This window comes from Antennarius striatus, chromosome 11 (assembly GCF_040054535.1).
Source record: "Antennarius striatus isolate MH-2024 chromosome 11, ASM4005453v1, whole genome shotgun sequence".
In the NCBI taxonomy this organism is placed as follows: Eukaryota; Metazoa; Chordata; class Actinopteri; order Lophiiformes; family Antennariidae; genus Antennarius; species Antennarius striatus.
Genome location: NC_090786.1, coordinates 20,168,621 through 20,196,379, shown reverse-complemented (window position 1 = coordinate 20,196,379; position 27,759 = coordinate 20,168,621). Strand labels below are relative to the sequence as shown.

Here is a 27,759-nt window from a genome sequence, read left to right as displayed (position 1 = left end):
TACGCAGATGACACTGTTGTATTCCACCGCGTTTCACTGAGGGCAAATACTTCAGTCTGGTCTCCTGGCAGAAAATCTTGGAGGAGCAGCGGCGGCTGAAGCGGGAACAGGAAGAGGCCGACACGGCGTCGAGGCGTCACACAGGCACCGTCCCCACACACCACCAGTTCATCACCAACGAGCGCTTCGGAGACCTGCTCAACATCACAGATAACACGGAGAAGAGGAAATCCGGCGTAGAGGTACAATACAGCACCACGTCTTATCCGTTTGCAAACAGGAAAGAGGCAGCATGTGTTTTGTCAGTTAGGCCGGGGGGGGCGGGGGTCAAGCTATGAGGAGGCTTGTCAGCAGGATTTCTGCACACACAGATGGCGTTCTCTTCTTTTTCCCTTCAAACATATAGAAGGGAAGGTGGTGATGAGTGTCGGTCTGCCAGTCCACACGTCACCACGTTTACTAAGGTGTGCCTGTGGTACTAAGAGCGTCATGGCGGACCGGTCTCACTGTAAACATGTGACAGGAGGTTCTGTCAGTGCTCCAATCGGTCAGCAGCGCCTCATTCCTGTCATTGCTGTAGTTTCTGTGGTCAGACGTGACCCCGGAGGTAGATTTATAGCTCACAACAAATACCAAAGGAATGTTGTGTTGTCACGTACACGACAGGCCAAAGACACAAAAACGTAACAAAGATGTCATAATATTAGACTTTAACAAGACGGTTTTGTTTGTTTCCATCCACACAGAGAACTCCAGCCATGGCTCGGTTCGACTTCAGAGCAGAAACCCTGAAGTAAGCAAATGTGTGTGTCTGCCTCTCTGTCTGTGTCTGAAAGTACATAAGTGAGTCCACGTCTATCGGTCCTCTTTCTGCTGTTTGCATGAACCAAGTCAAACATTTTCTACAGAAATGAATAAACACTGGTTTGTGCTCTAAAGAAATGGCCAGAGCAGAAAGGCTCTATGTCTGTACCGTCCACCGACTGTTATAACGTTCTTTGTTACTGTCCTTTGACCTGAATCGTCTCTTCACAGGGAACTGCCCTTTCAGAAAGGAGACATTGTCTACATCATCCGACAGGTGGATCAAAACTGGTACGAAGGGGAACATCATGGAAGAGTCGGCATTTTCCCCCAGAGTTACGTGGAGGTGTGTGTGTGACGTCTCTCTTGACGTATTCACAGTTATTATTCCTCTGATTCTTATCCCCTCACATGTTTCATTTGTGAGATATAAGTCAAAAACTGCTCATGTTTTTATCCAGTCAACAACTACTCGCTGAGCGTTTTTCTATTCAGGGAGTGTTTTCTAGATTTCTATAGTTGTAAGTGGAATCTCTCTGGTTGGGATTTGTCTGATACGACAGTGTATAACTCAAATACATATTTTTTCACACGTGTTCGATGGAACTTTTGATGCAGTTTTTTTTTTCTTTTGAAAAACATTTTCTATGATACTCAACTGAAGAAGTGTAGTTGGCGTGGTCAGCATATATTATAATTTATAATAACATTTCCTTCTTCAAGTATTTAATAGTTATACCACTTCAGAGTCAAATGGACTAAATTATATTTTAAAATACCACAGAAAGAAGTTGTTATCGTTGGTCAGTGGGATCCACTTCTGGTGGGGAAACTGAATATTCCACATTTATTAAAATTCACCTGAAATGACATTTCTGAGTGGCAGATTTTAAGATGTATTACAGTTTGCCACACATTGTGAATCATTCTATTTCCTGTTTATTTGCTGTCATCCTCAGCTCCTTCCTCCCACAGAGAAAGCCCAACCTAAGAAAAGCGTCCCAGTCCAGGTGCTGGAGTACGGAGAAGCCATCGCCCGCTTCAACTTCACTGGTGACACAGTGGTGGAAATGTCCTTCAGAAAGGTATGGAGTGAGTGTTACTGTAGTCACCCCCAACTTGCATATAAATATGAATTTTTTTAAATGTATGCGTGTCCTGCGTGCAATGACACAAAGCATGCTGGGACGTGTAGTAACTCTATTAATAAGGTGAGAGCCAGAATGTTAAAGAATGTAGTTTTTCATATTCAGAGTTATTTTTCGTTGCTCATGTAAGGAATTGTTAAAAATAATCTTCCAAGCGTGATACATACATGCTTCCAGGGGGAGAGGATCACGCTGATACGAAGAGTCGATGAAAACTGGTATGAAGGCAAAATCTCAGGCACCAACCGCCAAGGCATCTTCCCCGTCACGTACGTGGAGGTACAGAGACGGCCCCGCATCAAAAACGGAGTGGAGTACCCCGACCCCCCCGTCAGCTGTTCTCCACAGCGCAGCACCAACGCCTCCCCTCAGGTAAAAGAGAACCATAGCCTAAACGTTCTCCCCTACACGACACCCACCTTTTTAATTTCACCTTTTTTCCACGTGAATTCATCTCATCGTTCCTTTTCTTTTCTTTTCTTTTCTTTTCTTTTCTTTTCTTTACTTCTTCTTTTCTTGACTTCCGTTGATCTTAAAGATGTTTCGTAATCGCCTGACCACCTCCCCCTTGCCCCTCCCTCGCTCCCCACGCCGCTCCGTGTCCCCCGAGGTCCACGCCGTCTCCTCTGAGTGGATCTCTTTGACGGTGGGAGGCGGGAGCCCTCCCGCCGCCCCCACCCCGCCCCTGCCGCCGCTGCCCACCGTGTCCTACCGCTGCGGCGAGTACCTGCCCCCACCCTACTCGGCCAGCCCCATCCCCGCCATCATCAACAGCCCGTACTACATCTCCCCAATGGCGTCTCCGGCTGCCTCCCCTCTCCCCCCGCCTTACCCGCCCAGACCCAACTCCACCACCCCCTCCCTCACGTTCACTCCTCCTCAGGGGGAGGACTTCCTGGTGTCCCCCCCCTCACCACACCTGTCACGCAGCATGAGCCCCTGTAGCGAGCCGGTACTGGAGGCCTGGCTGAGGGGAGACAAGGAGCTGACGGATGGGGAAGGCCCAGAGGGGGAGCGGGGCCCCCCAGCCCCGCTCAGCAAACAGAATAGCCCTGCAGAGGTATCTCCTGCATGGTGTGCAGTGTTGCATCTCCTGCTCACTTTGAAACCTGGATTGTCGAACACGTTTAGATTTCATTAGACCAGGGGTGTCAAACTCTTTTTCACTGAGGGCCACATAATCATAAGGGCCGGATTAGGGCCAGATGTAACTTATAAATGTAACTAAATGTAACTTAATGTAACTTAAATTAAATTAAATTACAGTAAATTAAATTAAATTAAAACTTAAACTTAAATATAACTTAATGTAAAATAAATGTAACTCCTTAATATTAAATAACTCTGAATTTATTACTTATTTAAGTTACAAACATTACATTTGTACAGAAAAAAAATGTGTTTGTGTGTTGCTATTTTAAAATAAGTCCTTTAATTTGTCAGCTTATTAAACCAGCTTTTGGATAACCATGACCTGGATGACTGAGAGCCTACACAGACATCAGCTTATTAAACCCACAGACCTCCATCAATCAAGGATCAAACTATCAATGAATAAAGAAAAATAACATTAAACACAAGTTAGGACGTTAACTTTGTTGAAAACTTTTTTTGTCAGAGTTGAAATGGGCCTAATTGCTGCATTGTGGGAAATCTTTTAAACTCTCGCGAGCCACATATAAGTATGTGGAGGGCCCCATTTGGCCCCCGGGGCCTTGACTTTGACCCATGTGCTTTAGACAAATGATTGATGAAGTCTGGAGGTGAACGTGAAGCGTTGGAAGATTTGACAGATCGATCCAATTTACCTGAGCTGGAGTAGCGATGAAGTGGAGACACAGAACTGGATAAAAGCAGTCACGTTGTTTGAGGCTGTATTTGCATGTCGTTGTGTGTGCATCACTAACACACACACACACACACACTGTCGGTGCAGTGTTTGTAAAGTGAGTTTCTACTCGAATGCCCAAGTTTTTCTTCTCTTTGTAGGATTCAGCGTTTTGTTGCATGTTGTTGCTCCACACAGATTTGTCATGATTATGATGCTGTTGACGGTTTGAAGCTTTCACTGTGTGAGACGTTGACCTATTGTTTTTCTAGGTTTCATATATTTGCTTAAGCCTGAAAATTTGTTCTGAGGTTGAAATCTTTTTCTTACCAGGAAACGTAAGACAACCTGACTGCTTGGAGTGCGATGATGTTTTTAGTGTTTGTTCTTGTGTGATGATATTTTAAAACGTCCTCTCTGATTCCATCTCGCTGTGTAGTTTGTTAGGAACGAAGCTGACCATCAAGGACGGAGCTCCAGAAGCCCTGTGATGCTTTTTGACATCCAAGACAACAACAATGTCAACTCATTTGCGGTAAGCAGACAGAGTTCTCTCTGACATTTTCAGACGATGTCATCATCTGTTGTCCTTTTAACCTTCAGAGATCCACTTGAGATCCATATCATCTTTATTTCCAACCTTATTTTTTATATTTGTGTTCCTCATGTTCACCATGTGAAATATTAGCAGCCCAGTAGTTCATTAAAGGAGTTGTTGACATTTTGGTGATAATCATAAATACCAGCTGAAAGTTAACTAAGGGGATCCAGGTCACTCTCATGTTTGTCTTTTCAGATTACTGTAGCATAAAGACACAAAAACCCTCTAATGTCCGCTAATCCACTAATGTGTTAACTACTGCTCATCACAGAGTAGCAGACAGCAGCACGAGTATTATTATTATTATTATTATTATTATTATTATTGTTATTATTATTATTATTATTATTATTATTATTATTATTACTATTTTATTATTATTATTATTATTGTTATTATTATTATTATTATTATTACTATTTTATTATTATTATTACTATTTTATTATTATTATTATTATTATTATTATTATTATTATTATTATTATTATTATTATTATTATTATTATTATTATTATTATTATTATTATTATTATTATTATTATTATTATTATTATTATTATTAGCCGTGTCCAGCCAATGCATTTGTCATTTTCACAGCCACTGTGTTTAAGTTGCCACGTTTAGACAGACATCATGTGACAGACATTCAGAGACTGCTGCTGTAAATAAGCTTTTCATCATTAATTTCACCCACGTCCAGTCTTGATACGTTCAGCTTGAGCTTTATATGAGAGAGCCATACATGAGTGAAAAAATCTAATTCTCAGCAAGAAAGATAATAAATTTACACAAAATGTCAAACTAGTCCTTTGAGCTGTCTTCAGTGCTGCATGCTCATATATTCTAAACACTGAACTAATATTCCATGTTTCCTGTCTCCATGCTCTCACTCGGGTGTCTTTCCTCTCCATCCTTTCCTCCTGGGCTCCACCAACGTCTCCTCTGCTTTTTTCTTCCTGGCTTTTTAACGGATCACTTCCTTTTTGTGCCTTTCTACTCACTGGACCCGACCTTCCTGCCTCGCCCTCCCCTCTTTAACTCCTCACCTCCACCCTCAACTTCACCTCGACCTCGTCCGTCACTCTGGGTGGGGCCGCTGTCTGTCTTTCTCTGACACAACTTCACATACTACTGTTACTAGGAGGCGGTGTGTAATGAGATCTTGAATATAGCTGAGACCTCGGTGAGGTACTGCAGCAACCTGCCCCTCCACCCTCACGACTCTGTCCACAGACGGCACCCCCACTCCAATAAACAATCTCTCATAATTTCCCAGCAACCCCTGTCCCATAGCAGCAGTCCAGAGCCCAGCCGTCTCAGCGTTGGAATGTGAGTGAGATATGAACTTCCTTCTCAGTTACCGTGTGTGTTTTACTTGTATTTACAGTATTTTCCGCACTATAAAGGCGCACTGGATTATAAAACGAACTGGATTATAAAACGCACTAGATTATAAGGCGCACCTTCAGTGAATGCCCTATTTCAAAACATTTTTCATATACAGTGGTACCTCTACCTACGAAATTAATTGGTTCCGGAAGAAATTTCGTAAGTAGAAAATTTCATAAGTAGAGACATGTTTTCCATGTAAATGCCCTAATCCGTTCCAAGCCCCCCAAAATTCAGACATAAATGTTTTATAAAGCATAAAAATGCATCAAAACATGTAACAAATACATGTTACGATTAGATTATTACACAATAAATGAGAGTTGTGCATAACGTAAAAAACAAAGAACAGAGTAAAGAATAATAATGATGGTCATTTACCTTTTAACTGCTGTCCTCATTGTTTTTTGCCCTCTTTGGTTCATGCCCTCTTGCCCCACCATGAACAACAGAGTGAATTCCAGTCCTCCTTCTGAACTTCTCCAACCACCCACGCGACGCCTTAAACTCCTTAAACTTCCTTTTGTTTTAATAACGTGGTGATTGTAGATGCATTACGGCCATATTCTTTGGTGAGATCAACCAAACGCATCCCTTTTTCAGGCTTTTTTTAATCTCTTGCTTTGTTTGTACGGACAAAAAAACTCTTCTCTCCGTCACTTTCTTGGGGTCCATAGTGAATACTCTAAAAGTTAATATATTTACGTAAAACTATCAGAACACCTCATGGGTCGAGGGCTGAATGACGAGGACCCTGCATAGACACCTATCTAGCTACACATAGAGGTCCCTCTTAGCCAATGGGATGCCAGGATGCTAGGTAATAGCCAATGGCAGAGCAGCTATAAGAATGTTGCGTTCAGGAACCTGTGGGAGCTGCGAGTATCAGCCCATACTGTATTTTTACCTTTCGTAACTCGAAATTACTTTTGTAACTAGAGGCAATATTTTCCTGTAGAGACATTCGTAAGTAGAGGTACCACTGTATAAGGCGCACTGGTTTATAAGGCACACTTTCAGTTTTAGTGAAAAACTAAAGTCTTTGGGTGCGCCTTATAGTGCAGAAAACGCTGTCATGATTTTTCACATTTTGCGTGCTCTCAGCGGTCAAAGATTGTAAATGTATCCCTGAATTCCTCTCCAGTTTCCAGGCTCTGTACAGTTACGTGCCACAGAACGAGGACGAGCTGGAGCTGAAGGAGGGAGATCTTGTCAGTGTCATGGAGAAGTGCGATGACGGCTGGTTTGTTGGTATGTGTCACAGGACAGATTCCTCAGAGGTGCCATCACAGTCACCGTGTCTCATTAATCATTACAGGGTTTCTGTAGGATGACAGTGAAGGGATTGCATGTGGGCCGTGTGTCGGCTCAGCGTTCCTGCAGGAGTCAATATATTTTCACTTTGCTACGACCTTCCATATAGGATCCTAAAGAATACCAGCAGATGATTGAAAGCAGCATGCATGTACAGATATAGTTAGAGTTAGGGTAAACTGTAAAAAAAAAAAAAATTTTATAGGGAATTTTAAAAAAAATCAGAATCTTATTTTTTTTCCTGTTTCCTGGCAGTTTTATGTTTGAACAAGGTTATTGTTTCCATAATAAAGTGTAAGTTGTTGCTTATGTTTCTTCATGGTATTGTAGACTCTAGTTGTAGTTTATTTCTAGTAATTTAAGTACAGTTACCATGGAATGACTTATTTTATAAACTTATTATCCATCTTCCAGAGGGAGTAGCCATAACTGAAGACAATGACGGTATTATTAGATGCTAAATTGTAATCATTTAAACAAAGAAACATGTTATCATCTTGGAGTAATAAGGCTGTAGTTTGGAACTCACATGCCAACCAGGGCGGCTGTGTTTGACTTTTAGAAAAAAAAAGAAAAAAAAAATAGTTTGAAGAATCACTTTCTTTTTCAGCTTGGGATTTAACATATTTTCATTCATAGAGAAATAAAAAATGAAAGAAGATTGACTGAAATATGTGGAATGATTATTATATATTAATTATTTTGAGAAATGTCTCTCTTTTTTTAATGGCATAATTCATTTTCTTCAATGGTTATTCCATGTGTTGCGTTATTTAATAGCCTGACAGAATAAGTAGTCTATATTTTCTTTTCATTTTGCTCATTTGGGTCTTTTAAATGAGTAACAAGCAACTGGGGATATTTTTGTACTAAAACCAACTTCCTGTTTGTTTTTAATCTCTGTTATTCTCCTGATTTTTTTCCTCTTTCTTCTTCTTTACAGGTACCTCAAAGAGAACAAAACAGTTTGGCACTTTCCCTGGGAATTACGTGAAGGAGGTGTAACTGCAGTATCTAATATCTAATCCAGTCGTAACACATGGTTGCCTGTCAAGCATTACTATTACGCATGGTTGTTGGTCAGGTTGATAACTGTCAGACGGCATGAGGAGACAGACAGGTCACTGCCCACGTCGGTTTACCTTCACCACATTTTACACTCTTCTTGAAAGAATTTGTCCGTCTCCACACCTGTGAAAGCCACAAACCAGCTTTTACTGTACAGAGAATTGCTTCCATTTTGTCAATGAAAGTTACAACACGCAAGTGTTTTTGTAGCAACTCAGTCTGAAGGTCAGACCAGCGAATGGATCACAGAGCACACATCAGGGGATTCAGAATGTATTTGAAAGCTACATTGTAAGACCGGAGGTGGTATTTATCAAGATAACACAAGTATGTTGTAAACCACGCATCCTTCAGATATTCTCAGTCTATTCAACTATCTGTAGCTCTGAGGGGAAAATTCTCACAGAGATGATTGCAGCTGATTGCACCCCGATCTGCTCCCGTACAGCCTCTGTCGGCCCTCCTTTAAAATCTGATCACACAACGTGAATGTAGCCACAACGGTTTGCAACTGAGCATGTATTACATTAATTTGTGTGTGTTATAGATGTAGCAAAGCAAAACACACTGAAGTGTTCTCAAAGCATCAGAGGAAAACCGAGCAGATGATGGTAGAAGACATCGTCTGGTGTGGGGGAGTTGGAGACGGAGGGTGGAGGGCATGAGAACGGATGAGTAACATTAGAATCTTCATTTCAGTCAGAAAAGACTTCTTAAGAGTCTAAATTATTTTAATAACATGCACAATTATGATGTTTAGACTCCATCATGACACCTTCCATAAAGATGCTTTTGCTGCAGTCCTCATTCTGAAGACAGTAACAGTCGTCAGTCTGTCAGACTCACTGTTTCTGACTTAGACTTCTTAACCATTCAGAGAGGAATGAGTGAGTTTTACACAACATACATGCATGATTTAAATACATGCAAATAGCAGCTGACATCTCAAGAAAGATTGGCTTGACGGTATCGTTTGTGCATTTCACCTTCTGATGCTGCTTTAGAGTTACTCTGTTCCTTTTTGCCTTATTTGCGAGGATTTAACATTCTTTAAAGCATGTGATCCTTTTGTGAATTCACTCCTCAACAAAAATGTTATACGGTGGACAATGCCCTCAGTTTTTCATGAGAGAAAATGACCTCCAGAGTTGAAACAAAGCCTTATTTGTGAAGCCTCTTGAGAACGTGATCGACCACACCTGAATCCTTTTCACAAAGTTACCTGAAGCGTCTTTTAAAGATCACCACAGCATTCAAAAGACAGTATAACCCCAAAACTATATTCACCCATTCAGTATTGCCTTCATTTTTTTTTCCAAAGGTTGATATACGATAGTGATTACATAGTCGTGTGCATGACGAGATTCACTGAAATTGTTGAAGAGTCCTGTAAGCTTCTCTTTTTCTCAGTAACACAAACAACATGTGGACTGTGTTGCATGTCTGATAAAAGTTAAGACAAATCAAGGATATGCACAAGTTATATGTTAAGAAATTATTTATTTTCCCTTTTATACCACTGTTGTTAAAATGTACCTGAACTGTATTTGCTGATAACTGGTGCCTGTGAGGTCGCTGGTGGCGATCGCCCCACTCCAGTGTGCCCACAGCTCAGTGTGGTAGCACTTAGCTTGTTGTTCTGACTATCCCACCTAACAAAGTTAATCAGTGGAGAATCATAAATGTGTTCCGTGTGTTAGGTAAAGCCAACAAGGTGTCTTAGAAAATAATCAAAAATGATTTCAAGAGCATATTGAGATTTGAACATCATATGATTGTATCTTTAGCCATGTAAATGTGTACAGAACTTTAAGTGGCCTTCAGGTATGGCTAAGTATTTTCATCATAACTACAACTTGGGTGATGCGGTTATTGGAATGATTTAAATAAGGTCAGCATTAGTCCCGCATGCACTGTAAAATCAATATGAGATTGACACATTAAATTAGAGCATGAAATACCATCATTAACGTTTCTCACCTTTTAAATAGAACTAAAGGGATCTTGACAGCGAGCGAGCTGGCAGCTCATGAATTTCCATTTTCCAACCTGCTGTTTGAGCTTCGATCGCTCCCCGATGGAGGATGACTTTGAGTTCTGTGGAGCATCAGCGAAGTCTTCCACCGTCTCACCCTGTAACTGACACCACAAGTCAGAATAAATCCTCTACATGCAGCAATCAAACACTTGATAACTGGTTTATTTTTAATCCAATCGCGTGTTGTCTTCATCATCTGCTGTATTTACCCCAACAAATACTTCTTCCTCAGCAGTAGTAGTTGTGACCTGATTGGACGAGCTTAGCATGACGTGTTTTAGAGTCAGTTATGTTCATATCTGGAGGGTTGACGAAAGCTAACTTCAGCTCAGACAGGCTAAAGTCCACACATTTCTAACCAGCTGGTGCCATACTGTCTGTGGTGTTCACTACAAATCACAAGCATGTCAAGTTTTGAAAGTGTATGTTTACACGGCGTTTGTTTATTTGTGTCTGAATTTATTTGCGACAGTGATGACGAACATTGACCTAAATGGAACACGGTTTGAAGCTGCAGTGTGGTGACCACAGGAGTTCTAAATGAAGTTTAATAAGTGATGAAGTGCATTAAGAAAACTTCACAGCAATCAGTGTTCCGTATTTTTCATGACAGATGCTCGTGTGTACACAGATAACTTTTTGTGTTTTCGCCGCACAAAACGCTTCATGTAACACCATGCTTCATGAGTGGATCTGTATTGCACTGATATAATATTCAGGTATTTTTTTTACACCAACAAAGCATGTTTTTCCTCTCCCGTTCTGGCTTTACATTGTTTCCTATGTAACTCCAGCGGGGTATTAATGTGCTGATTAGTTCTTCCCTGACAATAAAAGGAGCGACACAAGCTTGATCCACAACACACTGTATGACGGACAAACAGCAATCACTCATTTAGTCATAACACAACTTTGAGCGTGTTAAAAGAACATCACAGGATTTATGAATGTATGAATTTTTATGAATGTGGCCAATGCACACACAAACATGTAAAAAAAAACACAAGGTGTGAAGCTTCATTGTGACGAAACATTCAGAGAACTGAGCAGCGTGGCCCGAGAAGGATTGTAAATATGTAAAATAAAAAAATAGTCTACAAGTGAGAGGAGCTTCAGATCGTCACTTGCAGCAGTTTGTTCACCTGAAGGATATTTTGGCAAAAGCACAGAGTGGTGTGTGTGACTGAGCACAGGACGTTTGATGTATATGAACATGAAGCTGCCATTTGTGAGGGTCATAATGCCTTATGTTAGATGCAGAGTCGTGCCTCATTTTCATTTAAACTTTTCTCTTTTTTCGAGTATTTCTGAAATGTACTCATATTTAATGTAACCATGATTTTCCCATCAGTCCTTATCTCTGTGAAGGGAAACATTTACAATGAACTTGTCAGCTGTCGTGCAAGTTCCTATAAAGTGTGATACAATACTTTAAATAAATGATTAATAATCCTAAGAATGGACTAGTTTGATAAAATGCACAACCTGCAACAGGTTAAATTTGTTTGCTTCAATTTGCAGTGCTGTAAGATTGACAATATTAAAATAATGATACTATACACTGCTGTGACTTTGATATTATGCACTATTTAATAAACCATCTAAACCACAATGTGACACCTGTTTTGATTTCTGACGAAGATGTAAAGATGGTGAGGAGAGAGTTATGGACGACACTCAACACGCTACTGAAGCACCAGGCTTTACATTACATTACATTGTTTCACCCATGGGTGTCAGACTCATTTTCACCAAGGGCCACATCAGCATAATAGCTGTCCTCAAAGGGCCAGATGTAACTAATAAATGTAACTCAATGTAATGTAAATTAGATGTAAAATAAATGTAACTACTCCTTAATGTTAAATAACTGAATCTATTACTTATTCAAGTTACAAACATTACAGTTGCACAGAAAAATTATGTTTCTCTGTCATAACTTACATCCTTTTCATTTGTCAGGTTATTAAACCCACAGAACTCCATCAATCAAGGATCAAACTATCAATGAATAAAGAAAAATAACATCAAACACAAGTAGAACATTAACTTTTTTCAAAACGTTTTTGTCAAAGTTTTTTAAAACAAGGCTGAATTAACTATTGTGGGAAATGTAGTTTTGGGTCAAAGCACACTTTTGACTTACGTATTTTTAGTCACTCTGACCTTTTATGCTATCACAGGCCACATAAAATGATGTAGTGGGCCACATTTGGCCCCCAGGGCTTGAGTTTGACACATGCGGTTTAACCTGTCAGAAACAAAAGTGAATTATCTTCCACATACTCTTAAAGAATTACTTTAACCAACAAAAATCTCATTGTTTTATATGATTTTACTTCCAGGATTTGAACCCTTTAAAATGATGGTTTGTTAATAAAATGCATACTTTTTAATGAAACATGACAAATTATAACCACTTAATACTAAATTGGATTTAATTCACAGCCTAGTTTAAGGTCTTTTTCTTAGGATGGCAGTAATCCTGAGTGGATGTAAATTCATGTGATCTAAAGATGGAGATATTAGTTACTGATGTTAATTAACTTCAATTTGTCACCTTAATATCTTTCCTATGTAGTACTGTACGTTTAAGTAAATAGACTTACTTTGGTAGTAAATTCCAAGGGCTATTCTATTAATTTATATTTTTAAATAAACTCAAACTCCTGGACAAACACCTGAAAGACAGCGGTGGTCCTGTGATGCTCTAGGTACAGTATGCTTTGGTACCTGGTGACCTACAATCTGGATTACATAAAGTATGAGGAAACCAACATCACCTGTGAGGAAGTTAAAGCTTCAGCATTTTTTAGACATTCCATAAGGACAGTGCCCTTAAGGAAGATCCACAAAGACTGGTCTTACAAGACATGCTGAATGTTATGGAGTGGCTCTCAGTCCCCTCATCTGAACCCCGTAGAAACACGTGCTGCCGTTGTTTCTGCAGCAGGTGGCTGAAGACCTGCAGGTTTATACCCTACGGGAATGGGTTAAGATTCCTCTGGAACACTGGCAGAAACTGATGTCTGACATTCACAGCAGATCAGAAAGGTGCTCTGAGCGTATTTATTATGGGGTTAGAGATTATAGATGTTGGTGAAAATATAATGTTGAGTAGTTCAGAGCTATTTCAATTCTATTTTTTTATTTACAGCATTTTACTGTGAGGGTGAGTTAGAGTCAGGTTAAGGGTTAGGATTAGAGGTAGAGGTAGAGTTAGAGTTGGGATTATGGTTTGGGTCAGAGTTAAGGTTATGGTTAGAGTGAGATTCAGGGTTAGTTAGCGTTAGAGTTACTGTACGTTTAGGGTTAAGGTTAGAGTTAGGTTTAGAGTTAGGATTAGGGTTAGGATTAGGATTAGGGTTAGAGTTAGATCTACAGTTAGGGTTAGGGTTAGGGATAGAGTTAGGGTTAGAGTTAGGGTTAGACTTAGGGTAAGAGTAAGGGTTAGGGTTAGTCAGATTTAGTGTTAGTTAGGGTTACAGTTAGGGTTAGAGTTAAATTTATGGTTAGGGGTAGGGTTAGGATTAGGGTTAGGGTTAGAATTGGGGTTAGGTTTAAGATTAGGGCTAGTTAGAGTTAGGTTTAGAGTTAGGGTTAGCTAACAAGTAGTTTATTTTAAAATAAACCTAATATAGAAGGGGGTTGAATCATTTTCCTTCCACTGCTAAGGCTGGCACACTTATTTTGCTACTGTAGAGACCTACTGAGCAACCATGTGATTACGTTCCCATTAGGTCTAAACGTTAACAGATGTGTTTTTACTGCCTTAACAGTGAGGAGAACAAGTGAACAAGTAATACCTGATTTCAGCTTCTACATTGAGAGTCACCTCAAAGTAAAGACTTTCACTGTCATGGCTGAAGGCCTGACAAAGATGTAGGAAAACCCTGTGAGTCATTCTGCCCACAAGTCTTTCAGCAGAGATCCTCTCAGGAAGGAATTCGAGTTCTGGGAGCGGCACATTCCACATCCTGGGATTTAGCTCTACCATAAATGGTCAACTTGCATATAAGAGGGTGACGCACCGGCAGGCCGACATCCGTAAAACAAACAGAGACGCTCATCTGAGAGGGCAGAAAAATGAAGAGCAATCACTCTGATGCTTTTACTGCTCTGTTTTCAGAGGGCTTCACTGAGGCGAGAAGTTATCATGGGAGCCACCTGATGAAGACATTTAACAACAGTCATTAAATATATCTATCACGAGCAGTCCAAAAGCAATTTCCATGTCTCCCCCCCCATTTGATTTACCTATTTTATCTGTGACATTCTGAGCTCATTCATACTAAATGAGCACACACTGTAAAATTGGATGCAAATTGTGACATAAAATATTCAGTGCATCGGGAAAAGTTGTAGATTCAACGGACAACAGACACAAAACAAACTAAATAATAGCAGCAGTGCTTGTGTTTATTAACTTCATTTAATAGGGTAGTTTTGACTTCCTATAAATATGTACAAGTAAATATGCATCGTGTTTGGTTCTTGACGAAGTCACTTCACATCCAGCTTCACGTGATTGGTGACAGAGTAAGCCACTGTGATAATACACGATCTTTGTGCGCTCCCTTATCAGCGTGCAAACTTCAAACTCGATTCGTCCAACAGGGACCCGAGGCCCCGCCCCCTCCGCCCACAGACAGGAGGCGCTGAGGCGCGAGTCTGGCTCGGGTCTGCTTCGGTCCGGTTCCTCCACACGTTAACGGTAGCTATGCCTCTGCGGGTCGTGATGCAGGGTCCCGGGCCCTGGGGCTTCAGGCTGGTCGGGGGGAAGGACTTCGAACAGCCGCTGACGGTTTCCCGGGTAAGTCGCTTTTCACCTCAGCGCAGCCACACCTGGACCAGCCCTGACCTGAAGACACTAACCCTCCGTTCATGAACGCAATTTGGAAGCTATATTCACGTTAGCTAGTGCTAACACAGATGCTAATCATTCCTGTCTTTTAGACTTTAGCTACCGTTACATGTTCAGTGTGTCGTTACTGTTACTAGTTTTTATTTACTTTTATCTACCATCAATTATACATCAAAATCATTTATATATACTGTATAGACACAGACATGTGATAAATACTTTCTTAGTTAATATAACAACAAATAGACATAGGGTAATACCATCTGTGTCCTAAAAAAAGAAGAGTCTAAATTATCCCACCTACAAGGTGTTATGTGCTCATTGGTAAAATACAGCATTTCTCAGCTGTTTGCACAAACCAGATCAAACAAGAGGAGTTTAAATAGCTCAATATAACAGATAAAACACGAAATGCTACTTTTGCTGACGACCGCAGTTCCATCATGTTTCACCCCAATCATAATAACCAGCTCTGGTGCTGGATGGAGGCCCTTCAACTGCTACGAACCTCTGCAGGCCTGTTGGACGGCCTGACAACAGCTTCTTCATGGGCACAGGCCTCCAGATCTGTGTTAGGATTAGTAGCGCCATCCTTCAAATCCCAACTAACATTTTTTAAGAAATTCCAGTCTGGGGCAGCCGCTCTAGAATGATCCAGGACTGCTGCAGAAACGGGCCTTGGAAGATCTTGAGGTCCACTTTGGTCACCAACCCACTGCCATCATCTGGATGGGCTGCTTCTGTCAGCCTATACCTCATTTTTAGACACAGATCCCATATATATTGGGTTTGATTTAATAAACAGGAATGCTGTTTAGGTACAGTACCAGTCACAAGTTTGGACACAGTTTCTATTCCTGTACTCCCAAGTCTTGATGTTGGTACAACGTGTTAATATCTAATGTGCAAATATGTGCTCTTGTGAGGCATGCTGTTCAAAGAGGTAGTCATTAAATAGAGCGTATTGTGTTCAATGTGGGTGGAAAAAAACCTTAGAATCTGTTTTATTCAGCTGTTAAACCGTTCTTGAGTGATTTATTGTTCCAAACAGCTGATGATGTATTTCTGGTGGGGATTGGATTTCACAACCCAGTGTTTCATAATGTCTGTCTACTTTATAACATACTTAATTTCAAATAAAAAGCTCAATTTTAATATTGATGAACTGGAGGTGTGTTTATAGAGTGATGCTTCCACCAAGGCTGTATTATTCCCAACAAACACAAATCGGCCTCTTGCCGTCAATAGTCTTTGTGTATCGGTGTTCCTTCTAGCTAATCTGAATCTGCAACGGGACAACCCAGTTTGATGTTATTTGAAAGCAGGAACACAGTTACCTAAAAAACGAAAGTTAAAAAAAACAACATTTTTAGACACACAAGCCACGCACCTACAGTGGAAACATTTCACCTGAATGTCTGTGAACCCTGCAGCCCCTGTTCCACTAAACCGACAGCCTGGCAGCCTTTTTATCATCAATCACACATTTTGCAGTGGGACACTCCTGTGATGGTGAAGAACACTCGCCATTGTGTACTTTGTTTTAGTGGCGCCTGCCATCCGTGTTGTAAATGTTGTTGTAATGATCAATCCGCTTCACCCATGGAAAGGTGGATAGGAATTCCTGGGGCTGTGCCGACTGTCTCTGCTTCAGGCCTTTATCTCACTGTTGCCCGACCTGCCAGCGGTTTCCTCTGTGTGTACTGTAAATACTGGAAAGTGTGAAGGTCAGGTGTACACAGTACAACAATAAAATTTACTTTTGATTAGAAAAGGTGCCTCCAGATTGTAAAATTCTATCTGGCTGCAGAAATGTATTTTAAAACATATTCAGGATTGTGGTACAGGTGTGGAACAGAATCGATGTAGCACACGGTTGTTAATTAGTTCATTAGCGTTTGTTAAAAGGAAGGAGTGATCAAAATCAAATCAGTATAGAAGCTTTGCCTCTGCAGGGATTAAATATCTTCTAAAAAGTTTTATTCTCACGCAGTCCTCTAGTCTCTCTTTTCAGATTACACCCCTTGTCTTGCAGGTGTCCCCAGGGAGTAAAGCTGCCCAGGCCGACCTGTGCATGGGTGACATGATCCTGGCTATCGATGGAGTGCCGACAGAGAACATGACTCACATGGAAGCGCAGAACAAAATCAAGGGGTGCATTGAAGAGATGGTGCTTTCCATCGACAGGTAGGTTGTAGCAACATGTGCCGGTCTGATCTGCGTAGCCGCAAGCCTGGAAAACTAAGTAACATGAGACGGCTCACCTGCAGTCCAGGTGCTCAGGGAGTGGCAGAGTGTTTAGTCATGCTTTACACAGGAAGTCCTTCTGTTGTTCCACTGGAAGCAGTCATTTGAGGGTTGCATATGGGCTGACCTGTGTTGTAATCCTGTGTCATGTCAGCACATTACATCATAACCATGATGAATGATTTCAAGCAGCAGGGATGTTGAAACTGACTTCACAACAAGCATGTCGAGACAGAACTGTTTGTCTCAACGTGCACAATGATTTGGATCAAATAGTAAAAGGACTGAAACACACAACGATCTGTTGTCTGGTTATTGTCACCTTCAAGCTCTGCCACTGAATTATTATGGGATGTAACCATGTGAGGGCTTCTTGTCCTTCTCTCCTCTGCAGGTCAGAAAGTAAAATGTGGTCACCGCTTTCATCTGAGGGAGGAAAGACGCATCCGTACAAGATGAATCTTGCCTCCGAGCCAAAGGTGTGTGCTGCTGTCGCTACATAAATCTGGGATACGTGCTTTTAAAACACCCCCCAGCTCGCATTTATAGGTACAGTGTCTGGGAGCCTGCACACTCATTTCCTACTGCAAGAAAAGGCTTGTGGGTTTCGATCACCAACCACCAACGATGAGGTCATTGTTTACTTCCCAACAGGAGGTTTCCTAGGAGATGGTAGTTCGTCCGCCAAGCTCTGACACAAGCCTCAGTTCCTGCCCACTGAGTGGAAAGTTGAGGCCAAAGTGTGAAGTCATGTAGGAAATGGTTTGCTGTGTGTGTTGTGTTCTGTCGTTACACACAAGAAGGCATGTTTCAAGCTCTTTCCTGCAGTTTTCACATTTTCACATTTTTATTGTTTTAAATCATTTTCTGTTGGGCTGATGTGCCATTGGGCCATGTATTGTCAAGTTACCTCACTTGCAAAGACTCAGGGATTTTCTGTACTTTAAATGTCACATCACATGCCTGAAGCACGAGCTATATTTGGAGGCATTTTTGTGTTTCTAATGTTAAGCATGAGCTTGATTTTGTGGTATTTTATGTCCCTACTTAAACGGCATGCCAGTGTCGTGACGTCTTTGCCTTTAAAGACCGTTGGCTATCATTAAAGTTTAGTTCACACAGCCCCACATTATTCTGTTACTTTTTTTTTGTAATCTTGAGTCAAAATAGAATAAACAGATTTGATGTTTGCAGTTGTGTGGTGTACTTTTGTACAGTTATAATTAAAGAGCCCTTCAGCTACAAGCTTGTGAAGGCTCTTTCTCAATATGCGATCATATCAATTATTTTGACATCCTTTTCCCTAAAGTTTTCTCACCAAGTGTTGCATGTATCAGACAGCGAGTTGTTGTTCTCCTTTCTACTTGTTTCTTTGTACAAACGCCAACATTGTAATTTCCTGTTTGCTGCCACAGGAGGTGAAACACATCGGCTCCAGCCACAACAGGAGCGCTTCACCTTTCACTGGATTCGGCCCCAAAGTTGTGACCAACCAGTACAACAACCCGTCTGGTCTCTACTCGTCAGAGAACATTCAGAACTTTAACTCAGCCGTGGACGAGGTCAAAACCATGGCTGCAGCTAATGAGGACGGCAGCAAGTAAGATGTCAACTTTCATTTAATACTGTGTACTAACAATGTTATAACTGCACAAAGTGGAGTCATTTAAAATGAACCAAAAGCTCAGAATGTAATTTTCAGCTCATGATATAAGAGACCCATGCATTGATAATGTTGTCATAGCTTTTTGTGTTATGTAAGTTATTTTACTGACACAATTATTAAATTACCTACAAAGCAAAAAACAATTTGTAATAATATAAATACAGCTAAATTCAAACTCCTAAGCCAGCAAAACGAACCAAAAAAAAATGTCGCGATGTTACGAGGACGCTGCTAATAAAGTTGATACACATTGGATTCCCATTTAATATTACATTTTAAAAACAGTTTTTATCCTGGTCGTATCATTTTATACTGTTGTATTTATCCGCCACCTCTTAAAGGTAGGTCCAGGAAATTATCGTTAAACTTAAAACTTATCCGTGATGCAAAAAAGTTGGACCACTTCTTTAAAGTAAAGGTAGATTTCTAACAGTTCCAGATCAAGGACCAGGAATCTTTTCGTCTTTTCATTTGACAGTTTCTGGCTTATGAAAAATCAACATTGCCAGGCTACTTCTCGTGAAACTTGGTTGAGGGTTCCATGGGTGCTTGGTTGCAGCAGTAACTTAGATTAAGGAGTATTATGTCCCACCCTTCTACTTATGCCACGCCCTTTTTCACACCTCATGGGAGGCATCATTTTAGTCAGAAGAACGTGTGAGATTTAAGGCAAATCCAGACAGACAAAAAACACCTTTATGCATACACTCTGTCTCTCTCTGTGGTTCTGTGTTTTAGAAATTTTTTTACATTTAGAATATTTTCAGCTTTTTGTCCCAGGATCTAACCTTGAGGCTTCCCCTCATGATGGACGGTAACCATCATGCTGCTTTGCTCCCTGGGCTCAGTGTAGCTCCTCCTGCTGGCACTAACAGTTTCCCTCATGGAGGCCAAACTGCTGGTCATGATGATGAGTTTGGTACCAACCCTCATGCTGGCCTCAGTGTTGTCTGTAATCTTGGCTCCAGCACCATCTGCCACACGATGGTGTGTGATCCCGTATGTCGGCTGTCACACACTCCCGAGTATCGATGTCTCCCATGTTTAACCTGATATTCTCCCAGCTGTAAGCCCTACCATAACACTAAATACATCGACATCCACTGTTGAGCTTTGTCTCTTTTCACATGTCAATAATTCACACTTTCAGTAACTTTCAGTAACATGTTCAGAGAGCATGCCCTGCAGGTTTTACCAGGCATACAGAGACACATTAGTTGTTCTGATATTCACTTTGAGTTTCAGTGATGTCATGTATCTCTGTGTTCTTGTATTTCTGGTTGTTTGTGTTCCTGGTTGTAAAATTTTACTGCGTTAATTTTAAAATCCCTCTTATCATGTACTTAAAGAGAGACCTACATCTGGTATTCTTGAATTCAGCTTCTTCTGACAGAGGAGTGGGAAGGAAAGATTGGATCTTTGATAGGTGCTACTTATGATGTGCTCCCAACTCCCCAGAACCTAAATCAGTGGTTCGGTGAGGACGCAGCCTGTCTACTGACTACTGGTGTTGGTAGTCTTCACCATATTCTATGATGGTACAAAGTTTGGTCTCGCCCAGGGGTGGCACACAACCAGGTACTGAAATATTTGGCAGACGCAGTTGAAGATAAAGGGAAGTTTATTCGCCAACTGCTAATGAAGAGGCTAAATAAATTAAGTCTGTATGTCAAGGGGAAGAAACTGGACCAACTGGGGACAGGCACAGACCTGGACTTCTAAATGTGGGAGTAGGCTGGGAAATGAGACCCAATCCAAATCAGCAGCTGGCTGTCCAAACACATATAATAGTAAGACTGGATCTGTTACTGACCAGGAATCTGGTTCATTTCATTGAATCCTGTTAGTGCACAAACCCCTGTTGTTCAGAGATGGTAGGAGAAGCAGAGGTATCAGTCTGATCAACCAGGGGGAGTGTCCATCAGAACCAGCGTCACTTCTTTAAGTCTTCCTCCTCCACCTTATCAAGTCTTTCTGTTACTCTTATCTATTATGATGCATGCTGCTGTTGGATGGGCCACTTAACTTGTTAGCGAGCTAGCTCTGATGCTTACTAGTTTAATTTTGGCAAAGGCTTCTGAATGTCTTTTACCTTGGATTATAGCACACGGGATTAGAGCATCGGTACTGGATTTCAGTACTATTTTAAAAAAAAGGGAAATTCCTGTAAAACAAATGATACAAATGTACTGTAACATTACATTACGCACAAATCAGTGACGTGCGGTGATGTTCATGACAGTGAGTCACCAACGTTTAAGTTAGTTCTACCAGTCAGAGTGCCATTACATGAACAACCTGACATTAAAAACTGGTTAAATGCATTATGAGTGGACCACTCAGTTTGAACAGGGCGGGTTATTTCCTGGTCTGAAGTTTGAAGAAGATATTTAAGCTCTGACGTTCATCTTGTTTTATTACTTAAATCTTGTTTTGATCGATTGGTCGTCCAATCTGAGGTGAGGCTCAGCTGCTCGCTGCTGCACTCTGTGTCCTAAATGATGTTTAACCAGTTTTTAATGTCAGGCTGCTAATTTACTGGCAAATGTGACACTCTGCTTGAGTGTTTTTGTTTTTTTCTCACTATGTTCTCACTGTTGGGACGTAAAGGGTTTCTGCAATCATGTCCAAACTTAAGTTGAGACTGACCTCAAAAGAAAGGCAAATATTGATCATCTCATCTTCAAGAAAACGAGTAAATGAATGAAGTTAGTCTGACCTGCTCTATAACTACGGTACATGCTGTATTGTTGTGTTCATCACGATTCAACTCTGTCGAACACCGATGTGAACGTTCTGTCTTCCAAAATCTGATCTGATACAGATAATTTTCTGATCCAGGTGATTAATTTGGATTCTAGATAGATGTTTTCAAGCTCAGTGAATCATATCAAGGTCAAATTCTTATGACACTTCTTATGACACCAATTTTTACTCTATATTGTTGAAGAAATTCAAACAGCCCTATTGTGATCTCTGGAACATACAGCTTCGCTCTTTATGTATCGATATCGGGGATACTGAAAAAGACGAGGTGATGTGTAATAAAGTTGTCTCTCTTGCTCTACAGAGTTCCCTCTGAACCGTCACAGACAGGTGTGCAGCCACGGGTCGTCGTCGATTCAGAAGTCTACAAGATGCTGCAGGAAAATCAAGAGTCTGATGAGCCTCCTCGACAGTCGGCTTCATTCAGGGTGCTGCAGGAGATTCTGGAGACGGGTACAGATCCCAGTTACTACCAGCAGCTGCCCCAGACCTTTATCAAGTTTTTATCTTCCATAGTTTCATGCTGTTTGAGCCCTGAATCATCTATATTCATTAGATGACATTTATTTGTGTGGACTGTGTTGGAATGAAGTTGTGTGTGTGTGTGTTGATGATTGCAGGTGACTCTGACAAGCCGTCTGGGTTCAGGAGTGTGAAAGCCCCGTCATCAAAGATAGGATCGTCTGTGGGGAATGCAGAGAAGTTACCCGTGTGCGACAAATGTGGCTCGGGGATCGTGTAAGTATTTTATTACACACAACATTCTTTAGAGGCGTTTTATTTTAAAACTATTTCAAATTCATTTTTCTTTTCAACGTCCACAATTCCCAGTCTGTGGTCACCATAATCATCATTTTCTATGACTGGAAGCCTGATTTTCACTGACGAGCTCTGCCATACTGGGTACATCGAGGGTTTCTGTTTGTTTTTTTGAGGGCATGGAATGATCTTATGCATCTGGGAAGCTATTTTAATGAGTCAACGCTAGAATGAGCAAGAAAGTCAGTAAAAGACTAAGTGTCCAGTGGGTTCTTTGCGTTCTTGGGGACAGGTTTTCTAGTTTTCATATTGAGGTCTAAAAGACACTGGACACTCCAGAGTCACACTGATCCCAAACAGACCTGATCTGTGAAACCGAATGTTTTCGGTTCTACTTCATATACATCGGGATTTTTAAGGTTGTGCTTCTGTCGATGGTGCTTCACACCTAACATGGAATCAAAGAGGTTCTGTTCAAGTTCCTCTTGAAACAGGTTGTGATCAGTGCTGTGGTTTCACTTCTTACTTACCTGATGATGAATGAACTCCGAATGAAGCCTCTTCCATGTGAGCGAAGCTCAGCAGCCCACATGTTTTCACTTTTTGTGTGACGGTCTGATCAGACTGCATTAACATCAGGTGTTGCAACAATGTGAACACACAGCAGTGAGCATCAAGCTGACCGTATTTCCACAGTACCTCAGATCATCAGTCATCGTCTTCTGTATGTGTTGCAGATAGCAGTTTGCATCACGGGTGTCATCATTCTCACCTCTCTGACTCAGCTTTAGACTTTATTTAACCAAATGACACAAAGAAAACCCGGCTGGTTCTCACGTAGTTCATATTTTACCATCTGATCAGTGCTCAGTTCTTCCATCAGGAGTTGCACCTGCTGTTGTCATGTCGACCAAACGTGTGTTGGAATTTGTCTCCACCTGGTGGTCGGCTTCAGCTACGACCACAGGATAAACCAATCTGCTCTCATGCTCTCAAGTCTTGCTGTTGCTGAAAATTTTTCATATTTTGATGAATTTTCTATAAACATACACTGTGCAGTATTTTTGCTTGATTTGAATTGATTAAATATCGACTCGAATCTCAAATCAGTGAAGGTACTTGTTATAAACATTTTGTCAGACTGCATAAAAAGGTTTACCTAAAGTCATGCTGAGACAGATTCACTCTGTCTGCTCTCTTCAATCTGAATTTTTTTTTTCATTCTGTCCTTCATGCATTAAAAATGTGACTTTTTCAATTTTCAAATGAAAAGTTATGTCCTAAGTAAATAAGATGAGCATTGTTTTTGTCAACCTCTTCTCAGATTTGAATGGTGAAACCCTCCTCATTTACCTGGGTTCATAACAAATATTCAGATCATTCTATGTCTGACTTCCTAAAATTGACCTCATGAGAATGATCGGTTTTTGTGAAGCGGCATTCTGAATGGTTCAGTCATTTTTCATTGGATTTGTACTTTAAATTTTGCACAGACCACTAGGATTATTTTGTGTTCTTGTGCCTGATTTGTTGCTTCTGTCCATTTTGAATTGCCTGCCACAGACAGTGTTGAATCAATAAACTGTGTTTTGGTTTTGTGGAGTTAAAGAGCTCTGCGATGTGCAGGTGTCACATTACAGTGACTGAATGAGCCTTGAGTGCTAAAATAACACAATGAACTTTTATTTTCTGTCGCATTATTAGCAGCAACATCTATAGCCATGCATCCAAGCTTTCTACTTAATAGCTTTATAACCATTTCCATAAAATGGAATGCCTTATTTTATGGGAATAATAAAATAAAGCCTGAAGCAGGTCTCTTCCGTTTACAAAGAAAGGAAATAAACTAACATGATTGGGTGGAACGTTCTGTGTTATTTCATCAGGAATCACACGTGTGGAATGTCCAGTGTCCAAATACTATTGGCCTCGTACTGAATACAAGAAAAACAATGCAGGCCATTTCAGGTTGAGCTTTAGAATTATTTGTTGATCAGATCTGTGACGTTCCTGTTTGTTCCTGTATATTTTCTTCAGGGGGATGGTGATCAAGCTGAGGGACAAGCTCCGTCACCCGGAGTGCTACACCTGCACCGACTGCAACGTCAACCTGAAACAGAAGGGACACTTCTTTGTGGAGGACAAGATCTATTGTGAGAAGCACGCCCGCGAGCGAGTCACGCCACCAGAGGGCTACGACGTGGTCACGGTCCAGCCCAAGTAGAGCGCTCACCTGAGCGCCTCCAACTGCACCATGTGACGCGACGTAATCAAAGACGTGCGACATTTAGCTTCTGCTACACCAGCTACGAAACGTTCTCTTGTTCTGCTTCAGGAAGCCTCTGATGGGACCGTAAAGAACCACACGTCTGACAGGGATGATTTGCACATAAAGTTTTTACATGAGAACCGTTCATAGCGTGTTCTATGACATGATGGCGTTCCTCCTTCCCTCAGAGCTCTTTTCCATCTTAATGGTAGCCACTGTGTTTTTATAATATTTGTACATGTTCTTTATGTTCTTTTGAATCATGGATACAATAAGAAGCTACACTGCTTTTCAACCTGAGATACATGTTTTCTACACACTTTAATGCTGGAAGAGTTGTCCAAACACACATTTTGAATATCAACAATAAATTCTTTTACTTATTACCTCGTCTTTCTGGATCAGTGAATCCCTTGTGGAAACAGCATGATTATAAGTGTGGGTACCTGAAATCACTAAAGCTTCTGTACAGTATTTTCTGCATTATAAGGCGCACTGGACTATAAGGCGCACCTTCAACGGATGGCCTATTTTTAAAAACTTTTTTCATATATAAGGCACACTAGATAATAAGGTGCATTGTTGGTTTTTGAGAAAATTAAAGGCTTTTAGGTGCGCCTTATAGTGCCGAAAATAATTGCCTGAAATGACAGTAATGGCTACTTTAAAAAAGACGACGGCCTTTTGAAACGACAGAAACTCCAGATTTTGTTCTTTTTGAACCAGCGCCACTCATGCAGCTCGATAGAACTGTGTGAGTCCTAAGAGGACCTTCTGCTGGGCTGCTACAATATCCTGTTGAACAGACCAGGTGTGTGGAGGGCATCAACTCTGCTCCACAACAAGTACCAGGTTTACATCCAGACCTCAGACTCACACCTGGACCCAGAGCGCTGCGTGAAACTGGTCTGTTCTGCAGAAGCTGCGTGAGCATCAACCCCAGATCACTCCGATGGCTGCAGGTCTCAAACATCTGCATCAAACTTCACTGCCTGGTCACAGCATCTGACTCAGGATTGTTCTCCAGGGTTGCCAAATAGTGTGAAGAGGTCAGAGTACAGTAATGAACATCCTCATCATCACACTACTCCCTGTCAGAATTCCCACCGCTGCTGCAGCATCTTTGAAATGAATAAAATAAATTCTGGACACAACAGAACCGTAAGGACAAATTGTTTTGGAGGAGGAAAATGGATGGATTGACCTTCCTGACTGTGTGTGTGTGTGTGTGTGTGTGTGTGTGTGTGTGTGTGTGTGTGTGTGTGTGTGTGTGTGTGTGTGTGTGTGTGTGCGTGATAGTAGCACCTCCTGCAGAACTCTCAACCTTTCATCCCGTGTTCAGTAAAAATGTGACGCTCGTATTTGTAATTGAAACAGGTTGGTAAACAAGATGTTCTAATCCGGAAGAATATGAGCTACAAAGGTCAGTAAAAAGTTTGGCAAAATAAATGAAATTTGATTAAAGTTAAGAAGGCTGATTTGTGAGTGTGTGAAGTTAAGTTTAGGGTGCAGAAAAAGTATTTCTTGTTGAATTTGGAGGGGAAAAAAGGCTTAAAATATATGTTGAGTTATTTTAACCATTTCAGCTGTTCTCGATCGATTTGATTATTGCAAACTGATTAGTATAAATATCAGAAAACCCTTCAAAGGGGTTAAAACAGCTTTGATGGTTTCAGTTCACAGTTCAGTGACTTTTTGTGATAAAGCTGCTGAAGCATGGAGGACACACTGCTGACTGTGGGCAGAGGTTTATCCCCAACCAGTTCGGATCCCATCAGTGACGTCACTAATGGTTGTTTTTCAATTAGTGCAACATGCCTGAAAGGTCACATGAGAACGAGTCAACAGAGCCAAGTGTTCGTGAAGTCCTGCTGACCAGACAGGGACAATCTCGCAGTACACTTCTTGTGGTGATGGATAACAGTTTCCTGGGTCTGTGTGCGCTGACGTCACATAGCCACACTGTGCGGGTGATGCGGGGCCACATGGAGCACATGGGCCCCTCAGATCCGAGCCCCCCGGCAGGTGATCAGGTCTGTACCCGTGTGGGTCGTTCATGCGCAGCGTCTCGGTCAGAGCCCAGATGTAATTGTGGGCGAAGCGCAGCGTCTCTATCTTGGTCAGCTTGGTGTCGTCCGGCAGGGTGGGCAGGATGTCCCTCAGCGCGTCCAGAGCGGAGTTCAGGTTGTGCATCCGGTGACGCTCTCTGTCGTTGGCCTTCATCCTGCGTCTCCCTCGGTGTGCGGGTTTCTCACTCCTGCTTTTGTGCGTCAGATTTCTCAGCGAGGCGCCTCCGATGACAAACTGCGGTAGAATTTCGCCGCAGTCTTCTGGCGCGTCACCGACTTGATTTACTGGTTTGCGCACAGAAATCCTGCCGAGCGTCACTGCGCCTCTGCGCAGGTGACTCCGAGCGCACCCAGCTTTGGGAGACATCCTGTGGAAACACAAGGTCCATGTTACCTAAAGTCAGGTGGATGATCAGGAAGGTAAAAAGAGCGTTTAGCACAACTTTACAGGAACGTATCTGAGTCTTCACTTTAGAACTTAATAATAATTAGTCATTTAGTCATTTAATTCCGTTCTTCTCAGGTTGAAAGTCGTTTACTCCTTGTCTTGAATTACTGTACAACTTTTAAACAATATGTTTAACTGTCTTTTATTGATATTATGTACTGTATGCTATTTTTATTCAGGGTAACAATTACTGTGTGTTCTATTTTCATCTTATTTAACTTTTACTATTAATACCATTTACCATTAATATTTGTGAAATGGATTTGTTTTCATGATGACATGATATCCCTGTTTGGGTGCATCTGTGTCAGTGCAGGTCTTTAATTATACTAAAACGATTTTAGTCAGAAAAGCAATCGGATTACGCATCTAACTGCATTGCGTTCTAGAAAATCTAGAGCAGACCAAAGAACAGATTTTCTCTATATATAAAGCTTGACTCAGATCGCTGGATATGTTTGCACTTACTTGACAGGTGA

General features: G+C 41.2%; 2 protein-coding genes across 7 annotated transcripts in view; both read left to right on the top strand.

Annotated features, from left to right (window-relative positions):
• LOC137603357 (sorbin and SH3 domain-containing protein 1) overlaps positions 1-11,804 on the top strand; it is a 43,882-nt gene extending 32,078 nt beyond the window's left edge. For 5 of the 6 annotated variants that reach the window (XM_068326725.1, XM_068326722.1, XM_068326720.1 and 2 more), the window contains 10 exons: positions 72-242; positions 747-793; positions 1,036-1,150; positions 1,764-1,889; positions 2,130-2,324; positions 2,491-3,012; positions 4,220-4,315; positions 5,525-5,712; positions 6,917-7,023; positions 8,030-11,804. In XM_068326725.1, coding sequence (XP_068182826.1) covers positions 72-242; positions 747-793; positions 1,036-1,150; positions 1,764-1,889; positions 2,130-2,324; positions 2,491-3,012; positions 4,220-4,315; positions 5,525-5,712; positions 6,917-7,023; positions 8,030-8,091 — 1,629 coding nt within the window. In that variant the 3' untranslated portion in view covers positions 8,092-11,804. The remainder of the gene's footprint in view (positions 1-71; positions 243-746; positions 794-1,035; positions 1,151-1,763; positions 1,890-2,129; positions 2,325-2,490; positions 3,013-4,219; positions 4,316-5,524; positions 5,713-6,916; positions 7,024-8,029) is intronic. The other variant, XM_068326723.1, reaches the window with a different exon arrangement.
• A 3,030-nt stretch (positions 11,805-14,834) lies between these two features.
• pdlim1 (PDZ and LIM domain 1 (elfin)) lies at positions 14,835-25,149 on the top strand. The gene is made up of 7 exons (XM_068327188.1): positions 14,835-15,005; positions 17,092-17,243; positions 17,698-17,782; positions 18,719-18,903; positions 22,040-22,188; positions 22,356-22,473; positions 24,532-25,149. The coding sequence occupies exons 1-7, from the start codon at positions 14,913-14,915 to the stop codon at positions 24,716-24,718; spliced, it is 969 nt and encodes a 322-aa protein (XP_068183289.1). The 5' UTR covers positions 14,835-14,912; the 3' UTR covers positions 24,719-25,149.
• The last annotated feature ends 2,610 nt before the right edge of the window (positions 25,150-27,759 follow it).